Source organism: Pan troglodytes, chromosome 5 (genome assembly GCF_028858775.2).
Source record: "Pan troglodytes isolate AG18354 chromosome 5, NHGRI_mPanTro3-v2.0_pri, whole genome shotgun sequence".
In the NCBI taxonomy this organism is placed as follows: Eukaryota; Metazoa; Chordata; class Mammalia; order Primates; family Hominidae; genus Pan; species Pan troglodytes.
In genome coordinates this window covers 181,763,251-181,782,436 of record NC_072403.2, presented here as the reverse complement: position 1 = coordinate 181,782,436, position 19,186 = coordinate 181,763,251, and the positions used below count along the sequence as shown (strand labels likewise).

The following is a 19,186-nucleotide window of genomic DNA, read 5'->3' as shown; positions in this document are numbered from 1 at the left end:
TCATGGAATTTGCAGTGGCCTGCTGCTTCTTTAAAAGGATCTGTGAATTCTTTCATTTTTTTTGGTACATTCCTGCAGTGGTTCTTGGAACAAAACTTCACAGTATGAGTATCCACATGCCTTTCAGTCCATCCTAGTGGGAGATGCACATTAGTCCTGTCTCCTAGCTGCCATCTTCTTGCCTAACCACTTTAAAGGGTTACTGTAATAATGATAATCTATGTACTCATATATAGAAACCTGCTTATTAATGTCTACAGAAGTGGTTTGTAAACTGCAAATTGGCATACAAGTACTATTATTTGTAAAATGCTGCTGAATTCTATAGGAATTACAGAAGAGAATAAGATAATTATACTACAACAAAAGTTTATGTTGAAGAAAAAGATGGAACTCAATCACAATTTGATGAGTGTATTATTAGCATTTTTGAAACAACTATAATTTTTTATGTATTCTTCATCTGTCTCCGAAGATGTTTTATGTTTTGGGAAGCAGTGGATCTGGTGGCAGCAGGTTCGTATTGTTCCCTCAGGACACATCTGCCCAGCACCTACTGCCATGCTCAAGTTACAGAGTCTACTGAGTAACTGTGGTAGCTTTGGAAGGTGTAGCTATTTTCATATGACACTCAAAGTATCTTTGCAAATATTAAAAAAAAAGTGAGATAAAAATTGTGAATTGGAGACAAATTTGCTTTAAAATAATGTACACATGCTTTTATTTTGTTTTTCTCCAAATATTGAGAATTTTCAAGCCTTTAAAAATTACCTTTTTTTAAAATTTAATTTAATTTAATTTTTTTGAGACAGAGTCTCGCCCTGTTGCCCAGGCTGGAATGCAGTGGCGCGATCTCGGCTCACTGCAAGCTCTGCCTCCCAAGTTCACGCCATTCTCCTGCCTCAGCCTCTTGAGTAGCTGGGACCACAGGTGCCCGCCACCACATCCTGCTAATTTTTTGTATTTTTAGTAGAGATGGGGTTTCACCGTGTTAGCCAGCATGATCTCGATCTCCTGACCTCGTGATCCGCCCGCCTCGGCCTCCCAAAGTGCTGGGATTACAGGCGTGAGCGACCGTGCCCGGCCTCTTTTGAAGTATTTTCAGAAGATGATCTCGAGTGGTCCATTCTCCTTTGCCTCACTTCTCTTGTGAAATTCTGCTCCCCCCTGCACACAGGAAATTGTTACTGCTGCCCCGCCTGCAGCACAGAGGTGGTACTGAGCGGTCACACTTTGCACTGGAATGTCAGACTTCTCAGTCAAGGGGCTGGGAGGCAGGCAGCGGAAGGTCCTGCTGATGAGTAGCACCCTACAGTGCTCTTTCTTTCTATGCAATTCCTGTCTGATCAAGGGTCCTTCAGACAGAGGATTCCATCCTAGCAGTCTGGCCATGGATCCATGTCCCGCTGCCTCCTAAGGGCAAAATAGTTTAGATTGTGTGAAGTGCTGGGAAGGAGGTGGATGGGGTAGGGGGGCAGGGATGGGAGCCAGCTCTCAGGGGCCTCTGCTGAGACCTGGAGAATGGGAAGAGCTCCCAAGGTGCAGAGATGAGGAGGAATGGAACATGAAGATAAAGTGTGCGTGCTGAGGCAGTAAAAGCCCTGCTGTGTTGTAAGAGCTGGAAGAAAGAGTAAATAGAGTAGCAGTGGAGGGAGGAGCTGGAGAAGAGGAAGAGAAAGGCAGAGGCTGGGTTAGCAGAATCTCTCAGGGCCAGCACGAGGAGCACACGGGTGGATTTTTCGAATCCACGTGACCAGTGTGATGGCTGCATGGGTGTATCCTTTGAATCCATATGACCAGCATGAGGGCCTCATGGGTGGATCCTTTGAATCCACATGACCAGCATGAGGGCCTCATGGGTGGATCCTCTGAATCCATATGACCAGCATGAGGGCCTCACAGGTGGATCCTGTGAATCCACATGACCAGCATGAGGGCCGCATGGGTGGATCCTCTGAATCCACATGACCAGCATGAGGGCCGCATGGGTGGATCCTCTGAATCCACGTGACGAGTGTGAGGGCCTCATGGGTGGGCCTTTGAATACCTACAGCGTGCATGACCCCACTGGATATTTGGGTGCTTGCCCATCACTTTCTAAGCAGGTCTGTTGTCTGTGCCTTCAGGTGCATCTATTGCCGGCCTGCAGTGGGGTGTGGGGTACAACAGAATCAAGGATGACCCCAGTGCCATTCCCACATGTTTCTGAAGTGATTATGCTGTGAAGTTAAGTGTAAAGTTGGATGAAGATCTGAAACATTTTATCTTTGTCAGTGTTTCATTAGTTTATGCTTTACGAAACATAGCCAGTGAATCACTGATTATAGAACCTGTGGTAGCTTAACTGTAATTACATACAGTGTTGTGAAATTGTTGAATCAAGCCCAGGTTAGTTATGGGAGATGCGGGTTCCAATTGCAGTTTCCTAACAACTGATTTGCTGTGGTCAATTCAGAAAATAACTTTGTGTCTTAGTCATTTCAGTAACCAAAGTTTAGAACGCTAAGTGCCACAGCGCTGCACCCATGCCACATGGATCATTGTTTAGTCTTTGCCTCTCAGTAACTGTTCTCATTTGACAGTTGTGGAAGCTGATCGAGGAAGCCTAAGCAGGCTCTGTGAAGTGGGAATAGTGGTATTTGAGTCAAGGTTTGCTTAACTGGAAAGCCCGTGAGAAGAATGGAGCAGTTGAGAATGTGGAAGCTCCAGAGTTTTCAGCAATTTCTCTTCTTTTTTCTTGGGATGAGGAGAGGTGAATAAATAGGTATGATGTGGTATATGTGTGTGGTCAAACTAGTAACTATCAATAGGTAATAGACTTTTTTTCTGTATTAAATATGATACCTATAGTCATCTTATATGTACTTTTTGTTTTCAGATTGAAGATGGAAAATCCCCAAGACATTTTCTCAAGTAATGGTGGCTGTCTAAGTGATATAGTTATAGAAAAATACCTGGTTGAATCCAAGGAGTCTGTGTCTCATGTTCAGCTTGCTTGCAGCATGCAGGACTGTGCTTTCCCTTTGGATGGAACTGAACTTTGTATATGGAACACTAAGGATCCTTCTCGTCAGGTATTGAACGAGTTACATGTCCAGTGTCATGAAGGCCTTGCCCTTGTCTCTCCATGTCTTTGATGCTGTTCGGACAGCATTACCCTCTGTGGATTCAGCTACCAACTATAGGAGAAAAATATTGATAAAAACATTATTTTTTTTTATTTTTAAATTTACTTTTATGTATTTTATAATATTTTTATATTTAGAACACAAGTGATCTGGAATTAATTTAATAAGTTTCTTCAGTAAGAAACTGATTGAAAAGGTTCATCTTAACATAATCAAGTCTCCTACATTCGAATGTTTAGATTGACGTTTCTCACTTTTTCGGTGAAGTATAAACTACTTAGAAGAAAAAAGTTCCACATAGTAAGTGCATGTTGTAATGACTATAACTAAATGAATATGCTCAGGTAACCACCCCTAGATCATGCCTTTTCTCCGTCAATGCCCACTTCTCTCCTCCCCAAAAGGCAACACTATCTTGACTTCTAATACCACAGGTTAATTTTGCTTGTGATGAACTTTATATAAATGTGATTATACATTACGTACTTTTTTGTGCTGGTTTCTTTGATTAATCAGCATGTTTATGAGGTTCATCCATGTTGTTCATTTTCATTGCTACACAGTATTAGGATTTATTAGGTACCACTGTGCCGTTTTTGAAAGGCTAAAATAAAAATACATTTTTATTATAGAGTAATAAGTAGAATTACATTCTACTTATGTAAATAGACACTTTATCCTTTTTTATTATAGAATGATAAATAGAATTACATTCTACTTACGTAAATAGACCACACTTTATCCATGCTTCTGTTGGTAGACATTTGTTGTATTTCAGTTTTTTGGCTGCTAGATTCTTTGCTATGTCTTTTGGTGCACACACACATAATTGCTGAGTTGTAAAGGATACATAAGCAGTTGACTCTTGAACAGCATGGGTTTGAACTGAGCTAGTTCACTTATACATGAATTTTTTTCAACGCAATGTGGGTCAAAACTATAGAATTTTCAGGATATGAAAACTGCATATTTGGAGGGGTACCTTTTCATATATGTGGAGTCCACACAGCCAACTGTGGGATGTGGGTGTACACAGATTTTGGTTTATGTGGGGTTCCTGGAATCAATCCCTCATGATAGTGAGGGATGTCTATATTCAGTAGATAATGCTAAGCAGATTTCCAAATTGGTTGTACCAATCTGTATTTCTTCTAATGGTGTGTGACTTTCAGTTGAACCATATCTTCACCTACACTTGTTTATTTTTATTTTAGCCTTTCGAAAAGGGCATAGTGGTACCTAATTATAATTAGTAATTCTGTGATTATTAAAGAGGTTTAGCACATTTTTGCACATTTATTGGCCATTTAGATATTGTTTTTTGTGATATATGTTTTCAAATCTCTTGCCATTTTTTTCTATTGGATTATCTGTCTTTTTTCTATTGATTTGAAGGAGTTCTTTATATTATAAATATAGGCTTTCTGTCCCTTTAGTTTGCATTTTCTAGAGTTTTATGTAAATAGAATCATATGGCAATTTAATTTTTATTGACATGTAATAGTTGTACATATTTTGGGGGTATATGTAATATTTTGATACAAGTATACAATGTGTTATGATCAAACCAGGATAATTGGGATGGCCATCACCTCAAACATTTATCTTTTTATTGTGTTGGTAACATTATAGTTTTTTTCTTCTGGCTATTTTGAATTATATAATAAGTTATTATTAACTGTAATTTTCCTACTGTACTCTTGAATACCAGAACTTATTCTTACTATCTAACTGTATTTTTTATCCCTTCTCTCACTTCTTTTCACTCTCCCCAATTCCCTTCCCAGCCTCTAGTAACCACCATTCTACTCCCCACTTCCACAAGATCCACTTTTTAAGTTTCCACATATGAGTAAGAACATGTGATATTTGTCTTTCTGTGCCTGGCTTATTTCATTTAACATAATGACCTCCAGTTCCATCCATGTTGCTGCAAATGACAGGATTTCAGTCTTTTTTATGGCAGAATAGTATTCCATTGTGTATATGTACCAAATTTCTTTATCCATTTATCTGTGGATGGATGCTTAGGTTGATTCCATATTTTGGCTGTTGTGATAGTGCTGCAATAAATATGGGAGTGCATTATTATATAATGTAATTGCTTGTCTCTCTGTACAGCTTTTAACTTGATGTCTGTTTTATCTGATGTAAGTATAGCTACTCCTGCTTGCTTTTGGTTTCCATTTGCATGAATATATTTTTCCATCCCTTCACTTTAAGACTATGTGTGTCTTTATTGGTGAGATGAGTTTCTTGTAGTCCACATATAGTTGGGTCATATTTTTCTTTTTATTCAGCCAGTCTATATCTTTTAATAGGGAATGTTATTTATTTACATTCAGGGTTATTGATAGGTAAGTACTCATTCCTGTCATTTTATTGATTGTTTTCTAGTTGTATATCTTTTGTTCGTTACTTCTTCTCTTACTGTTTATTTTTTCAGTTGGGTGGTTTTCTATAGGTTTGATTCCTTTGTCTTTCTCCTTTGTGTATTGGGTCTACCAGGGACTTTTGTAGTTTTCCATGTTTTCATGATGGTGGATATCATCCTTCTCCTTCTGGATAAAAGACTCCCTTGAGCATTTCTTGTAAGACCAGTCTAGTGGTGATGAATTCCTTGAGTTTTGTCTCTGAAGATTTAATTTGTCCTTCATTTCTTAAAAATAGCTTTGCTGGGTATAATATTCTTGGCTGGAAGTTTATTTTCTTTCAGTACGTTGAATATAGCAACCAGTTCTCTCCTGAACTGTAAGGTTTCTGCTGAAAAATATGCTGTTAGTCAAATAGAGATTCCCTTATATGTGACTTGATGCTTTTGCTGCTTTAATTTTTTCTTTGTCTTTCAATTTTGACAATTTGACTATAATGTACCTCTAAAAGAACCTATTTGGTTTGAAACTATTTGGTTATTCGAGCTTCCTGGACCTGGATTTCCATCTCTTTCCCAAGACTTGAGACGTTCTCTGCTATGATTTATTAAATATGTCTTCCTCACCTTCTCCCTTATCTTCTTCTGCTAGAATGCCCATATTATGAATATTTATTTGCTTAGTCTCATAAATCACATAGGCTTTATTCTTTTTTATTCTTTTTTTGTCTGCTGGTATTATTTCAAAAGTCCTGTCTTCAAGTTCAGAAATTCTTTCTTCAGCTTGATCAAGCCTCGTTGCTTAATCTAGTTGTTAAAGCTCTCAATTATGTTTTTAAATTTTATTCATTGAATTCTTTAACTCTAGGATTTCTCTTTGGTTCTTTTTAAAATAATATCTATTTCTTTGTTGAATTTCTCATTCATATCATGAGTTGTTTTCCTGATTTTGTTGAATTGTCTGTCTGTATTCTCTTGAATCTCAGTGAGTTTCCTTAAAATTATTATTTTGAATTCTTTTTCTGACATTTCATATATTTTCTTATGATTGGTGTCTGTTACTGGAAAATTGTTGTTTTCCTTTGGAGGTGACTTTTTGTTGTTGTTGTTTGTTTTTGGCTTTTTTTTTTTCTTTGATTTTCATGGTTGATATGTCCTGACATTGATTTAAGAGCATCTGATGGGAAAGTTGCACCTTCCAATTATATGGAGCACGTTTCATAGGGATTTATTTGTATGAATGGGTCCTGGGGTGTCAGTTTAGTGGGGTCTTTTGGTCTTGATTCTAGGTGGATGTAGTAGTGTAGTATCTGTGTGGTTTCTTCTGTTGTAGTCCACACTAGTGGCATTTATGAGTTTCTCAATGGCCTTGACTAAGATAATTTGTGGTGATGGTTGTGTAGCTTTGCCAAGGATGGGTTCACCTGGTATTTCTCAGGTTGGGGGTACACATGTACACATAGGGTCAGCCAACTTGGGGTCTGGCTTGCTGGGGTTGGGGCCACAGGGATGTTATTGTGGCCAGGAGCATGGGCACATGGTTGCTTGGCCAGCATGGGGACATATCTGCTGGGGCAGCTCCTGGGGCTGTTTCTCCAGCATTGGACGTAGGCACAAGGCTGCTCAGCTGGCTGCGGGCATGCCCATTAGGGGTGGCCCATAGAGCTGTTTCTCAGGCTTTGTAAGTGGGCACACAGCTGCTGGGTTTGTCTGAGAGCATATCTGCTGGGGGAAACCCACAGGACTGCTTCTCAGTCCCAGGACATAGTCACACAGCTTATGGCTGCTTGGCTGACCTGGGGATATGTCTCCTGGGTGTGGGCACAGGGCTATTATAGGCCCAGGACATGGGAACAGGGCTGCTCAGCCCGCTTGGTGATGTGCCTCCAAAGGCAACCCATGGGTCTTTTTCTTGAGTCTGAGACATAGGCACATAGCTGTTTGTTGGGCCTGGGAGCATGCTTGCCATAGTCAGCCTGTGAGACTGTTTCTCAGGCCTTTATTGGAGACTCGGGGACATTGGGCAGCCCAGAAGTATTTCTTCTTGGGGCAGGGGTGCCATAGGGGTGTTTCCCAGGTCCTGAGCACAGGTGTTTAGCAACTCTGCTGGCCCAGGGGTGAATCATCTGTTAGGAGTCTCAGGAGCCTCTCCTGCTTTGGGGAGGGTGTGCAATGGTTTGGCTAAATCAAGGGCAGGTTTGTCCTCGGCAGGAGTGCTGGGTTGTTTCTCTGGCTGGAAGTGCAGTGGCGAGGGTTGGTTTCTCTGTTGTGCAGGGCCAGACTCACAGCTGATCCTGGTCCCAGGCTCCATGCAACTGGGGTTGTGACATTCAGCCACTCATGTGGGCTTGGTATAGTAAAGATGGAGCCCCAGGGCTGGAGAATGGCAGTGACTTCTGGCCCCCAGAGCAGGGCATGTTGGAGAGGCAGCTCTGGTCTCAAGATGGTGCTGTGCTACAGCAGCTTTGGCTCATAGAGTGGGTGGGGAGTGAGGAGTGCACACTTCGTGCTCCTAATCTGGGGTAATGCAACAGCATGAATTTCCAGCAGCTCCCAAACTAGGCTCAGGGTTGCAGGGACTGTGGGATTCTCCTGTTGTAAAGACTTCAGGTGTTTGTGGTGGTGATGTGGGTGGTTGGGGATCTTTTGCTTACCTTTTCCTTGCAGGGGGAAGTCCCATCTGACGCTGGGCAGATTTGACCCAGGCAGGGGAGTTGGGGCTACAGAGGCCAGGTACCTCTATGCTGCTCTCCTGGACTTCCAGTCACCACAGGTGCATCATCACTTTCCCTGCTGTGTTGCAGTGCTCTTCCTTCCACACTCTAGTCAAATCTTAGCTTTTTATTTATTGCCTTGTTTTTTTTTTTCTTTTGGAGGGGCTCAAGTGCCAGGTGTCTCTAGTCAGCCGTCTTGCTGATATCACTTAGTCTAGTTGTCAGTTTCTCCAGGTACAGTATGCTTGATTGGCATTTTTTTTCTTTCCCTGAATATATCACCGCCTCCCCTCACTTCTTGCCTGTACGGTTTTTGCTGAACAGTCTGCTGCCAGGCATATTGGGTCTCCTTTGTATGTTATTTACTTATTTTATCTCACTGCTTTCAAGATCCTCTCTTTGTCTTTGACCTTTGAAAGTTTGATTATAATATATCTTTGGGTATTTTTATTTGGGTTGAATCTTATTGGTAACTTTTGACCTTCCAGTACGTAGATATTTATATCTCCAGGTTTGGAAAGTTTTCTGTTATTTCTTTGAATAACCTTCTACCACTTCGTCTTCCTCAGTTCCTTCTTTAACTCTAATAACCTGAATATTTGCTCTTTTGTTGTCTCATAGCTCCCATAAGCTTCTTCATTCCTTTTCATTTTCTTTTTTCTCCTCGGACTGTGTATTTGCAAATAGTCTGTCTTTGAGCTCACTGATTCTTTCTTCTGTTTGCTGAATTCTGTGGTTGATGCTATCTATTGCATTTTTCATTTAATTATTTGTATTTTTTAGCTCCAAAATTTTTTATTTTTTTTTAAATTAATCTCTGTTAAGTTTCTTTGGTGATTTCTGAGTTGATTCTCTGTTTTTCTAAATTTTCTTGAGATTCCTTAAAACAGCTATTTTGAATGATTTGTCTGAGGGACCACTCATATTCATTATTTTATGGTCAGTCTGTCGCAACTTATTTTGTCTGTTTGATGGGGTCATATTTTCCTGAGCATTGCTGATGCTTGTGGACATGTGGTTACGTCTGTGCACTGAGGGATTAGGTATTTATTTAAGTCTTCGTAAGTCTGGCTTTGTTTGTGCCTGTCCTTCTTCAGAGGGCCTTCCAGGGATTCTACATAGACTGACTGTTGAGTTCCCAGAGCCCATGACCACTGCAGCCATCTCAGCATTAGAGGATGCTTTAAGCACAGGATTGCTGCGAGTCTTGCAAGAACTCTGAGGTTGACACAGCTTTCTGGCCCAGATGGACCTGGGTAGGACTCAGCGTGGGTACTGGGGCTCTGTGGGAATGCTGACCAGGCACCTGAGTCCAGAATGCTGTCCTAGTGGCCCAGACAGGTGTGTCACCCAGCAGGTCTCTGCACAGGTAAGGAATGGGAGTTGAGATTGGGAGTCCGTGGATAGTTTTCTAACAGCAGTGAGAGGGGCCAGAACTGAGACTGGGTCCCTTCAGGATCTGCTGTGGGATGGAGGTTGGAGAGCTGATTTTGTTGGCTCAGAGAGTCATTTGTCTCCCAGGGAGACCCTGCGCCAATAAGATAGTTTCCCAACTGCAGCAGGATGGGCTGGAGCTGAGATTGGGCCCGTCTGGGATCTGCTGTGGGACAGAGGTTGGAGAGCCTGGTCACATTGATTCAGAGGGTTGCATGTCTCTGAGGAAGTCCCTGCAGAGATGAGATAGTTCCCCGATTTCAACAGGAGGAGTTGGAGCTGGGACTGGGCCCCCTTATGATCTGCTATGGGTGGGAGACTAGAGAGGTCTAGTTGGCACAGAGGAGCATGCATCTCCTAGCAGGTCTCAGTACAGATGGGATAGTTCCCTGAGTGCAGCAGAAGAGCCCAGAGCTGAGATTGGGTACCCTCAGGATCTGTCATGGGAGGAAGTGTGGCGAGCCTGCCAGGGAGGGCTGAGAATCCCAGGTTGCAAGATACGGGCAAGTCTCCCTGTGGGTCTTTTTGTAAGCAGCTCTTACCTGGGACCTCAGATGAGGGAATTGGAGCGAAGCCACAGGGCAGCTTTCAGGTTCATTGCCTAGACCATTGTCAACAGGCAGATGAGCCCTTCCATCAGTTAGTAGAGTGTGTGATTCCTGCCAGACCCTTTGGCCGTTGGTTTTGTTTTCAGGCTCAAGGCCAAATGAGGTGGTAACCAAGCCCCTTGGAGGACTGGGCCGTTTCTGGGCTTGAAGCTAAGAGCACGCGTAGTGAATCAGCCACCTAGGTGTGGGTCTGAACTCTCAAAATGACCTTCTAAGATCTTGGCTCTGCTGGGGTTTCACAACTTCCACCTAAATTCTGAGGCTCTTGTAGAGAGAGACTTTGGACCATGGATGGGTGCAGAATTTTTGTTATTGTCGGGAGATATGAGTGGGTTAGCTTCTATTTCACCAGCTTGGTGATGTCCGATACTTATTCATTTTGTCTGGCTTTCTTCACTCAGGATAATTGAGATCCATGTTCCTGCATTCAGTAGTTCATTCTTCTTTATTATTGAGTAATATTCATTGTATGGATATACTATACTTTATGCATTCTCCTATTGGTGGGAATTTAGGTTATTTTTAGTTTTTGACTATTGCAAGTAACACTATTAGGAATAATTGTGTTTGTGTCTTTTGTTTTATAAATGTCAGTTAGGTTGAGGTGGCTAATAGTGTTCTTCAAGTCTTCTATATTCTTGAGGATTTCATGTCCAGTTGTTCAATCAGTTATTGAAAGAGGCATATTGAAATCTGTGACTCTGTGAACTTATCTGTCTTCCATTAGTTTTTACTTTATGTATTTTGAAACTCTGTTATTAAGCACATATGTGTTTAGTATATTTTATGTCCTGTTGAACTGACTTCATTTATTATAAAGTGATACTGTTTTTTGATCCCTGGTAATATTCTTGCTCTGAAATCTTCTTTGGCTACTTTCTATTTTCGTTAATGTTAGCATTGTATCTCTTTCATTTCCTCTCTCACAACTTTTATGTTTTTGTTGTCATGCATTTTACTTTTGCATATGCTACAAACCTGACAATCCATTATTACTTTTGTTAAACATTCAGGGATCTTTTAAAGATATTTAAACAATAAGAAAAATATCTTCTTTTTTCTTTTGAGATGGAGTCTTGCTCTGTCGCCCAGGCTGGAGTGCAGTGGCGCAATCTTGGCTCACTGCAAGCTCTGCCTCCCGGGTTCACGTCATTCTTCTGCCTCAGCCTCCCGAGTAGCTGGGACTACAGGCGCCCATCACCAAGCCCCGCTAATTTTTTGTATTTTTAGTAGAGACGGGGTTTTACCGTGTTAGCCAGGATGGTCTCGATCTCCTGACCTCGTGATAGACCTGCCTCGGCCTCCCAAAGTACTTGGATTACAGGCGTGAGCCACTGCGCCTGGCCTTTTCTTTTTTAATTTTAAGGCTCTTAAATTTAAGAAGGAAAAATATCTTACACATCTACCCACGTAATTATATTTTTGGTGCTCTTCATTCCTTTGTGTACATGCATGTTTCCGTCTGGTAGCATTTTCCTTCTGCCTGAAGTATTTTATTTAACATATGTTTCAGTGCAAATATGGTGATAAATTATTTCAGCCTTTGTGTGTTTAAAAAAGTTTTTATTTTGCCTTGTTTTTGAAAGGCATTTATATTGAGTAGAGAATTCTAGTTTGACAGATTTTTCTTCAGGTTTTTAATATGTTGCTCTTCTATCATTTCAATAAGAATTCTGTTATTATCTTTATCTTTGTTCTCATGTATACAATGGGTTATTTTTGTCTGGCTGCCTTTAAAACTTTCTATATTACCAATTTTCAACAATTTGATCATGCTATGTTTTGGTGTATTTTTCTTCATATTTCTTATTCTTGCATGTATTAGGCCATTTCTGCATTGCTATAAAGAAATACCTGAGACTGGATAATTTATAAAGAAAAGAGATTTAATTGGCTCATGGTTCTGCAGACTGTACAAGCATGACACCAATGTCTGCTTTGCTTTTAATTAGGACTGCAGGAACCTTACAGTCATGGCAGAAGGTGAAGAGGGAGCAGGTACTTCACAGGGTGAAAACAGGAACAAGTGGTCAGGAGGAGGTGCCATACACTTTTAAAAGACCAGATTTCATGAGAACTCACTCACTGTGGTGAGGACAGCATTAAGCCATGAGGGATCAGCCGGCATGACCCAAACACCTCCCACCAGACCCCACCTCCAACACTGGGGATTACATCTCCACATGAGATTTGCAGGGGACATGCAAACTATATCATTCTACTCCTGGTCCCCTAAATCTCATGTCCTTCTCACATTGCAAAATATAATCATGTCTTTCCAACAGTCCCCCAAAGTCTTGTCGACGAAAAGAGTCAAACTTTGTAAAATATTTTAAGAGATTTATTTTGAGCCGAGTATGAGTGACCATGGCCTGTGACATAGCCCTCAGGAGGTCCTGAGAACATGTGCCCAAGGTGGTCAGGGCACAGCTTCATTTTATATATTTCAGGGAGGCATGAGACATCAATCAAATACACTTAAGAAATACATTGATTTCATTCAGAAAGGCGAGACCACTCAAAGCGGGGGCTTCCAGGCTATAGGTAAATTTAAACATTTTCTGGTTGACAATTGGTTGAGTTTATCTAAAGATCTGAGATCGATAGAAAGGAATGTTCAGGTTAAGCTAAAGGATTGTGGAGACCATGTTTTACTGTGCAGAGTAAGCTCTCAGATAGCAGACTTCAGAGAGAGCAGGTTGTAAATTGTTTCTTTTTGGACTTAAAAAGGGTGCCTGGCTCTTAGTTGATTATCTCCTGGATCTGGAAAGGAAGGAAGGAAAACAAAGGGAAAAGGGGTTTCTCTATAGAATGTGGATTTTTACCACAAGAGACTTTGCAGGACAATTTCAAGGTATGGCAAGGAAATATATTTTGAGGTAAAACATTTTGATTTTCTTCCTTGTTATGCCAGAGTCAGATTGGAAAGTCAGCCACGATAGAAAGGGTCAAATAAAACTCATCTGCTGAGAATTTATGGTTGGTAGGGCATGACTCCCCAGACCCCTTAGAAAGGAATTTGGGCAAGATAAAAAAAAATCAGAGCTTAATCCTCAGCCTTAACTTGTTCCAGCATCAACTCAATCAAAAGTCCCAAGTCCTAAGTCCAAAGTTTCATCTGAAACAAGGCAAGTTCCTTCCACCTATGAGCCTGTAAAATAAAAACCAAGTTATTTACTCCCAATATACAAAGGGATTATAGGCATTGGATAAACATTCCCATTTCCAAAGGGAGAAATTGGCCAAAAGAGAGGAGCTATAGGCCCCATGCAAGTCTGAAACCCAGCAGGACAGTCATTAAATCATAAAGCTCCAAAATTATCTCTGTTGACTCTGTGTCCCACATCCAGAGCACACTGGTACAAGGGGTGGACTCCCAAGGCCTGGGGCAGCTCTGTCCCTGTGGCTTTGCAAGGTTCAGCCCTTGTGGCTGCTTTCACTGGTTGTTGAGTGCCTACGGCTTTTCTAGGAGCAGGGTGTAAGCTGCTGGAATATCTGCCATCCTGGGGTCTGGATGATGGTGCCCCTCTTCTCACAGCTCTAGTAGGCAGTGCCTCAGTGGGGACTCTGTGTGGGGGCTCCAACTCCACATTTCCCCTTGGCATTGGCACTGCCCTAGTAGAAGCTCTCTGTGAAGGCTCCACTCCTGCAGCGGGCTTCTGCCTTGGCACCCAGGCATTCTCACAAATCCTCTGAAACCTAGCTGGAGGCTGCTAAGCCTCCTTTACTCTTGTACTCTGTGCACCTGCAGGCTTAATACCACATGGAAACCACCAAGGCCTGTGGCTTGCACCCTTTGAAACAGCAGCCCAAGCTGTATCTGGGGTCCTCTGAGCTGAGGCCAGAGCTGGAGATGGGAGCAGTGTCCTGAGGCTGTGTGGGGCAGCAGGCCCTGGCCGTCAAAACCATTCTTTCCTCCTAGACTTCAGGACCTGTAATGGGAGGGACTGCCTTGGAGATATCTGGAATGTCTTGGAGGCCTTTCCCATTGCCTTGGTTATCAGCCTTTGGTTCTTTTTTTAGTTACACAAATATCTTAAGTAAATGGTTGCTCCACAGCCTGCTTGAATTCCTCTCACCAAAAACAGTTACTTTTTGCCACATGGCTGGGCTGCAAATTTTCTGAACTTTTATGCTCTGCTTTCCTTTTAAATATAAATTCCAACTGTATGACATTTCTTTGCTCCCATTTATGATTGTATGTTGTTAGAAGCATCCAGGAGACATCTTACATGCTTTGCTGATTAGAAATTTCTTCCTTCAGGTACACTAGGCCATCACTCTCAAGTTTAAGCTTCCACAGAGCCCTAGGGCATGAACAGAATGTAGCCAAGCTCTTTGCTGTGGCATAACAAGAGTGACCTTTGCTCCAGTTCCCAGCAAGTTCATTTCCATCTGAGACGTCCTCAGCCTAGACTTCACTGTCTTTACTACTATCAGTGTTTTGGTCACAGTCATTTAACCAGTATCTAAGAAGTTCCAAAGTTTCCCTCAGCATCTCCTCTTCCTCTGAGCCCTCCAAACTCTTCCAACTTCTGCTGGTTACTCAGGTCCAAAGCCACTTCCACGTTTTTAGGTATCTTTATAGCAGTGCCCCACTTCTTGGTACCAATTTTCTGTATTAGGCCTTTCATGAATTGCTATGTCAGTGAAAGCATCAAAGTCTGTAAAATATTTGAAGAGATTTATTCTGAGTCAAATACGAGCGACCAGAGGCCCAAGGCACAGTCTTGAGGTCCTGAGAACATGTGCGTGATGGTCAGGCTACAGCTTGGATTTATACAATTTAGGGAGACATAAGACATCAATCAATACATGTAATATGTACATTGCTTAGGTCCAGAAAGGTGGGACAGTTCAAAGTGGGGGCTTCCAGGTCATAGGTGGATTCGATAATTTTCTAAATTGCAATTGGTTGAAAGTGTTAAGTTATTGTCTAAAGACCTAGACTCAATAGAAGGAATGTCTGGGTTAAGATAACGGATCGTGGAGACCAAGGTCCCCAATATACATAAGAAGCCTCCAGGTGGCAGGCTTCAGAGAGAATAGATTGTAAATATTTATTAGACTTAAAAAGTGCCAGAGTCTTAGTGGTTACTCTTCTGGATCAGGAAAAAGGCCTACAAAGGAAAGGGGATCTTCTGCAGAATGTAGATTTTCCCCACAAGAGACAGCTTCGCAGGCCTATGTCAAGATATGGTAAAGAAACATAATTGGAGTTAACATATTTTAATTCCCTTCTTTATCTGTCATGTGATGTTATGCCAGAGTTAGGTTGGAAAGTAAGCCACGTTATATAGGGTTAAATAAAATCCTCTGATGAGACTTTATGGTTTTTAGTGTGTGAATCCTTAAGCCCCTTAGATAGGAATTTGGACAGGAGAAGAAAAAGGTCAGAGTTTAGTCCTGAGTATAACAAAATACCTGAGACTGGGTAATTTATAAAGAAAAGAGATTTAATTGGCTCATGGTTCTGCAGGCTGCACAAGTGAGGACTAAACTCTGATTTTTATCTTGCCCAAATTTCTACCTCAGGGGCCTAGGGAGTCATGCCCTACAAACCATAAATTCTGATTAGATGGGTTTTATTTGACCCCGTATATCATGACTTACTTTTCAGTCTGACTCTGGCATAGCATTATGAGATAAGGAAAAAATATTCAACCCCAAAATATATTTCCTTGCCATACCTTGAAATTGCCCTGCAAAGTCTCCTGTGGAAAAATCCATATTCTATAGAGAATCCCCTTTCCCCTTTGTTTTCCTTCATTCCTTCCCAGATCCAGGAGATAATCGAGTAAGAGCCAGGTACCATTTTAAATCCGATAAGAAAAATTTTACAGCCTGCGGTCTCTGAAGTCTATCTGAGAGCTTCCTCTGCACAATAAAACATGGTATCCACAATCCTTTATCTTAACCTGAACATTCCTTTCTATCGATCTCAGATCTTTAGATAAACTCAACCAATTGTCAACCAGAAAATGTTTAAATTTACCTATAGCCTGGAAGCCCCCGCTTTGAGTTGTCCCGCCTTTCTGAACGAAACCAATGTATTTCTTAAGTGTATTTGATTGATGTCTCATGCCTCCCTAAAGTACATAAAACCAAGCTGTACCCCAACCACCTTGGGTACGTGTTCTCAGGACCTCCTGAGGGCTGTGTCATGGACCATGGTCACTCATATTTGGCTCAGAATAAATCTCTTAAAATATTTTACAAAGTTCGACTCTTTTGTCGACACAAGCATGGCACCAACAAATGCTTAGCTTCTGGTGAGGGCCTCAGGAACCTTACAATCATGGTGGAAGGCAAAGGGAAAACAGGCATGTCATATGGCAAAAACAGGAGCAAGGCATGGGGGGAGGTACCACACACTTTTAAATGACCAGATCTCATGAGAACTCACCATGGTGAGGATGGCACCACGCCATGAGGGATCTGCCCCCATGACCCATACACCTCCCAGCAGGCCCTACCGCCAACACTGGGGATTACATCTCAACGTGGGATTTGGAGGGTGTCAGGCCTCTGAGCCCAAGCTCGGCCATCGTATCCCCTGTGACCTGCATGTACACATCCAGATGGCTGGTTCCTGCCTTAACTGATGACATTCCACCACAAAAGTAGTGAAAATGGCCTGTTCCTGCCTTAACTGATGACATTGTCTTGTGAAATTCCTTCTCCTGGCTCATCCTGGCTCAGAAGCTCCCCCACTGAGTACTTTGTGACCCCTACTCCTGCCCGCCAGAGAACAACTCCCCTTTTTCCTTTACCTACCCAAATCCTATAAAACCCCACCCCATTGCCCTTTGCTAACTCTCTTTTCGGACTCAGCCCGCCTGCACCCAGGTGATTAAAAGCTTTATTGCTCACACAAAGCCTGTTTGGTGGTCTCTTCACATGGACGCGCATGAAAGAGGGGACATCCAAACTTTATCATTGGGGTTCTACGGGTTTATGGTTTTCATCAAAATTTGGAAAATTTTCAGCCATTATTTCTTCAAATATTCCCCTCCTCCCAAACGTTGTGGACCCTGCTTACATGTATGTCAGGTCACGTGAAGTTTCCCACAGCTCACTGATACTCTTTCATGGTTATGAATGTATTTTTTCTCTCTTTCATTTTTATATAGCTTCTATTGCTTTGTCTTTAAATTTACCAATCTTTTCCTCAGCAACATCTAATATGCAGTTAATCCCACTAAGTGTTTTTTAAAATTTTATCTTATTCTAGTTTTCATCTCCAGAAGTTAGGTTTGGGACTTTTAAATATCTTCTATGCCTCTACTTAACTTTTGAACATATGGAAAATATTTTAATAATGGTTTGAATGTTCTTGTCTAGTAATTCTAACATTTGGATCAGTTTTAGTTTGGTTTCAAGTCTTATCTGGATGACTTGTAGGCATCGCATTTCTCTATTCTTTATTTTTCTTTGTTTTTGACTAAATGGTCTTGTCTCCTTGAATACCTGGTTGTTTTTTAGATTGCTGGATTTTGTATATGAAAAAAAAGTATAGCTGATTTGATACTCTGGATTCTTACATTCTTCCAAATCAGATTTATGTTAGCTTCTGGTAGCCAGTCATGCTCAGGGCACTGGCAGTCCTAGATTACCCTAAGCCAGTCAGGTGTTAAGTCAATTCATAACTGGGTGTCAGTTCTTATGAGGGTGGTTTTATTTACAGTTCATCTTTACTCCTTGGATTTTGTCTTTTTTGGGGTTCCCATTCTAAGCCTGGGGGTTTAGCAGCATGCCCATCCCTCTCACCTTAGTAGATTGTATTCTAGGCAGACATTTACTTAAAATCCATTCATATTTCTTTGCGGGAAAAAATTGTAGAGTTATCAACATTAAGGCAATCAGCTCTATCACAAAATTACTTTGTAATATGACAGAAATCTTTTCCCTTCTCCCAATATGATAGTTCTGTTTGTGTCACTGAAGATGACTCATTTAATTACACCATTTTTGTGCCCTTAGCCCCTTGAATCTCAGCTCCTCAGCTGCCTTTAGTGGAATTGTCAGAAAATTGTCTTTATAGTAGATATCTTTATGGGACAAGTGACCCCAGCATCTGGGGTCACTTCCCTCCATTTTTTTCTTCCCTATATATAATCTTGTTACCATAATTCTTCAACAACCTGGTTGCTTTCTGATGCCTTCAAAATGTGTGTCTCTCTGTGTGTATATGTATATGTGTGTATGTTTGTGTATATATATGTGTGTGTGTATATATATATTTAATTTTGTCCAGTTTTTCTTGTAATTCTCATCAGTAGGATTGGTACCAATGAGGTGACGTATCCTGCCTTTACTAGAAGTGGAATTCTCCAGTGATATCTCTCATATTAAACTGCTTGTTGTCTATTTGACATCACCTTATAAGCATCTCAACTTACTATGGACCCCCAGTCCCATCCCATTTTCCCTCTGTATTTTGTTCTTGAGACATTGTTCACCTAGGTTTTTAACCTCAAACCCTATCCCTTTGCTTTTGTTTTTCCCTCCATCCCTCCATATCCATTGGTCACGGAATCTTCAGTCACCATCTCCTCTCCATCTCCATCATCACTGTCTTTCTTAGTCCAGGTCTTTATTGGATTTCCCTTGAGTGTTTCATGCATTCCCGTCTGTCTCTCCAGCCCAGTATACCCCCAACACTCGTCTGCTCCATGCTTGTAGCAATGTTTTGTTCCTGGAAAACAAATCTAGTCACTGTATTATTCTGACTGTGCATTTTTTGTTGGATTTTAATTTCCTAGAGTGCTATCAACACTCCTTGTGTAGTTGCCAAGGTCTCCACACCTGGGCCTCACCTTTCTCCAGCCTCCTCTCACTCCTTTGCTTGTCCCAGCAGTTTCTTACCCATGCCTTGTTTTCCCAGGGACCTCAATGCTCCCCTCCTCTTGTCCACCCCTCATTCCTCTC

The 19,186-nt window shown here is 41.5% G+C and overlaps 1 protein-coding gene across 35 annotated transcripts in view; it reads left to right on the top strand.

Annotated features, from left to right (window-relative positions):
• WDR27 (WD repeat domain 27) overlaps window positions 1–19,186 on the top strand; it is a 247,248-nt gene that overhangs the window by 9,635 nt on the left and 218,427 nt on the right. For 19 of the 35 annotated variants that reach the window (XR_010158275.1, XR_010158276.1, XR_010158282.1 and 16 more), the window contains exons 2-3: window positions 2,583–2,764; window positions 2,879–3,074. Coding sequence is in view for 19 of the 35 variants with exons in the window: in XM_063813693.1 (XP_063669763.1) it covers window positions 2,886–3,074 (189 nt within the window). In the remaining 16 variants the exon portion in view is untranslated. The remainder of the gene's footprint in view (window positions 1–2,582; window positions 2,765–2,878; window positions 3,075–19,186) is intronic. The other 16 variants (XR_010158287.1, XR_008548743.1, XM_016956677.3 and 13 more) reach the window with 1 other exon arrangement.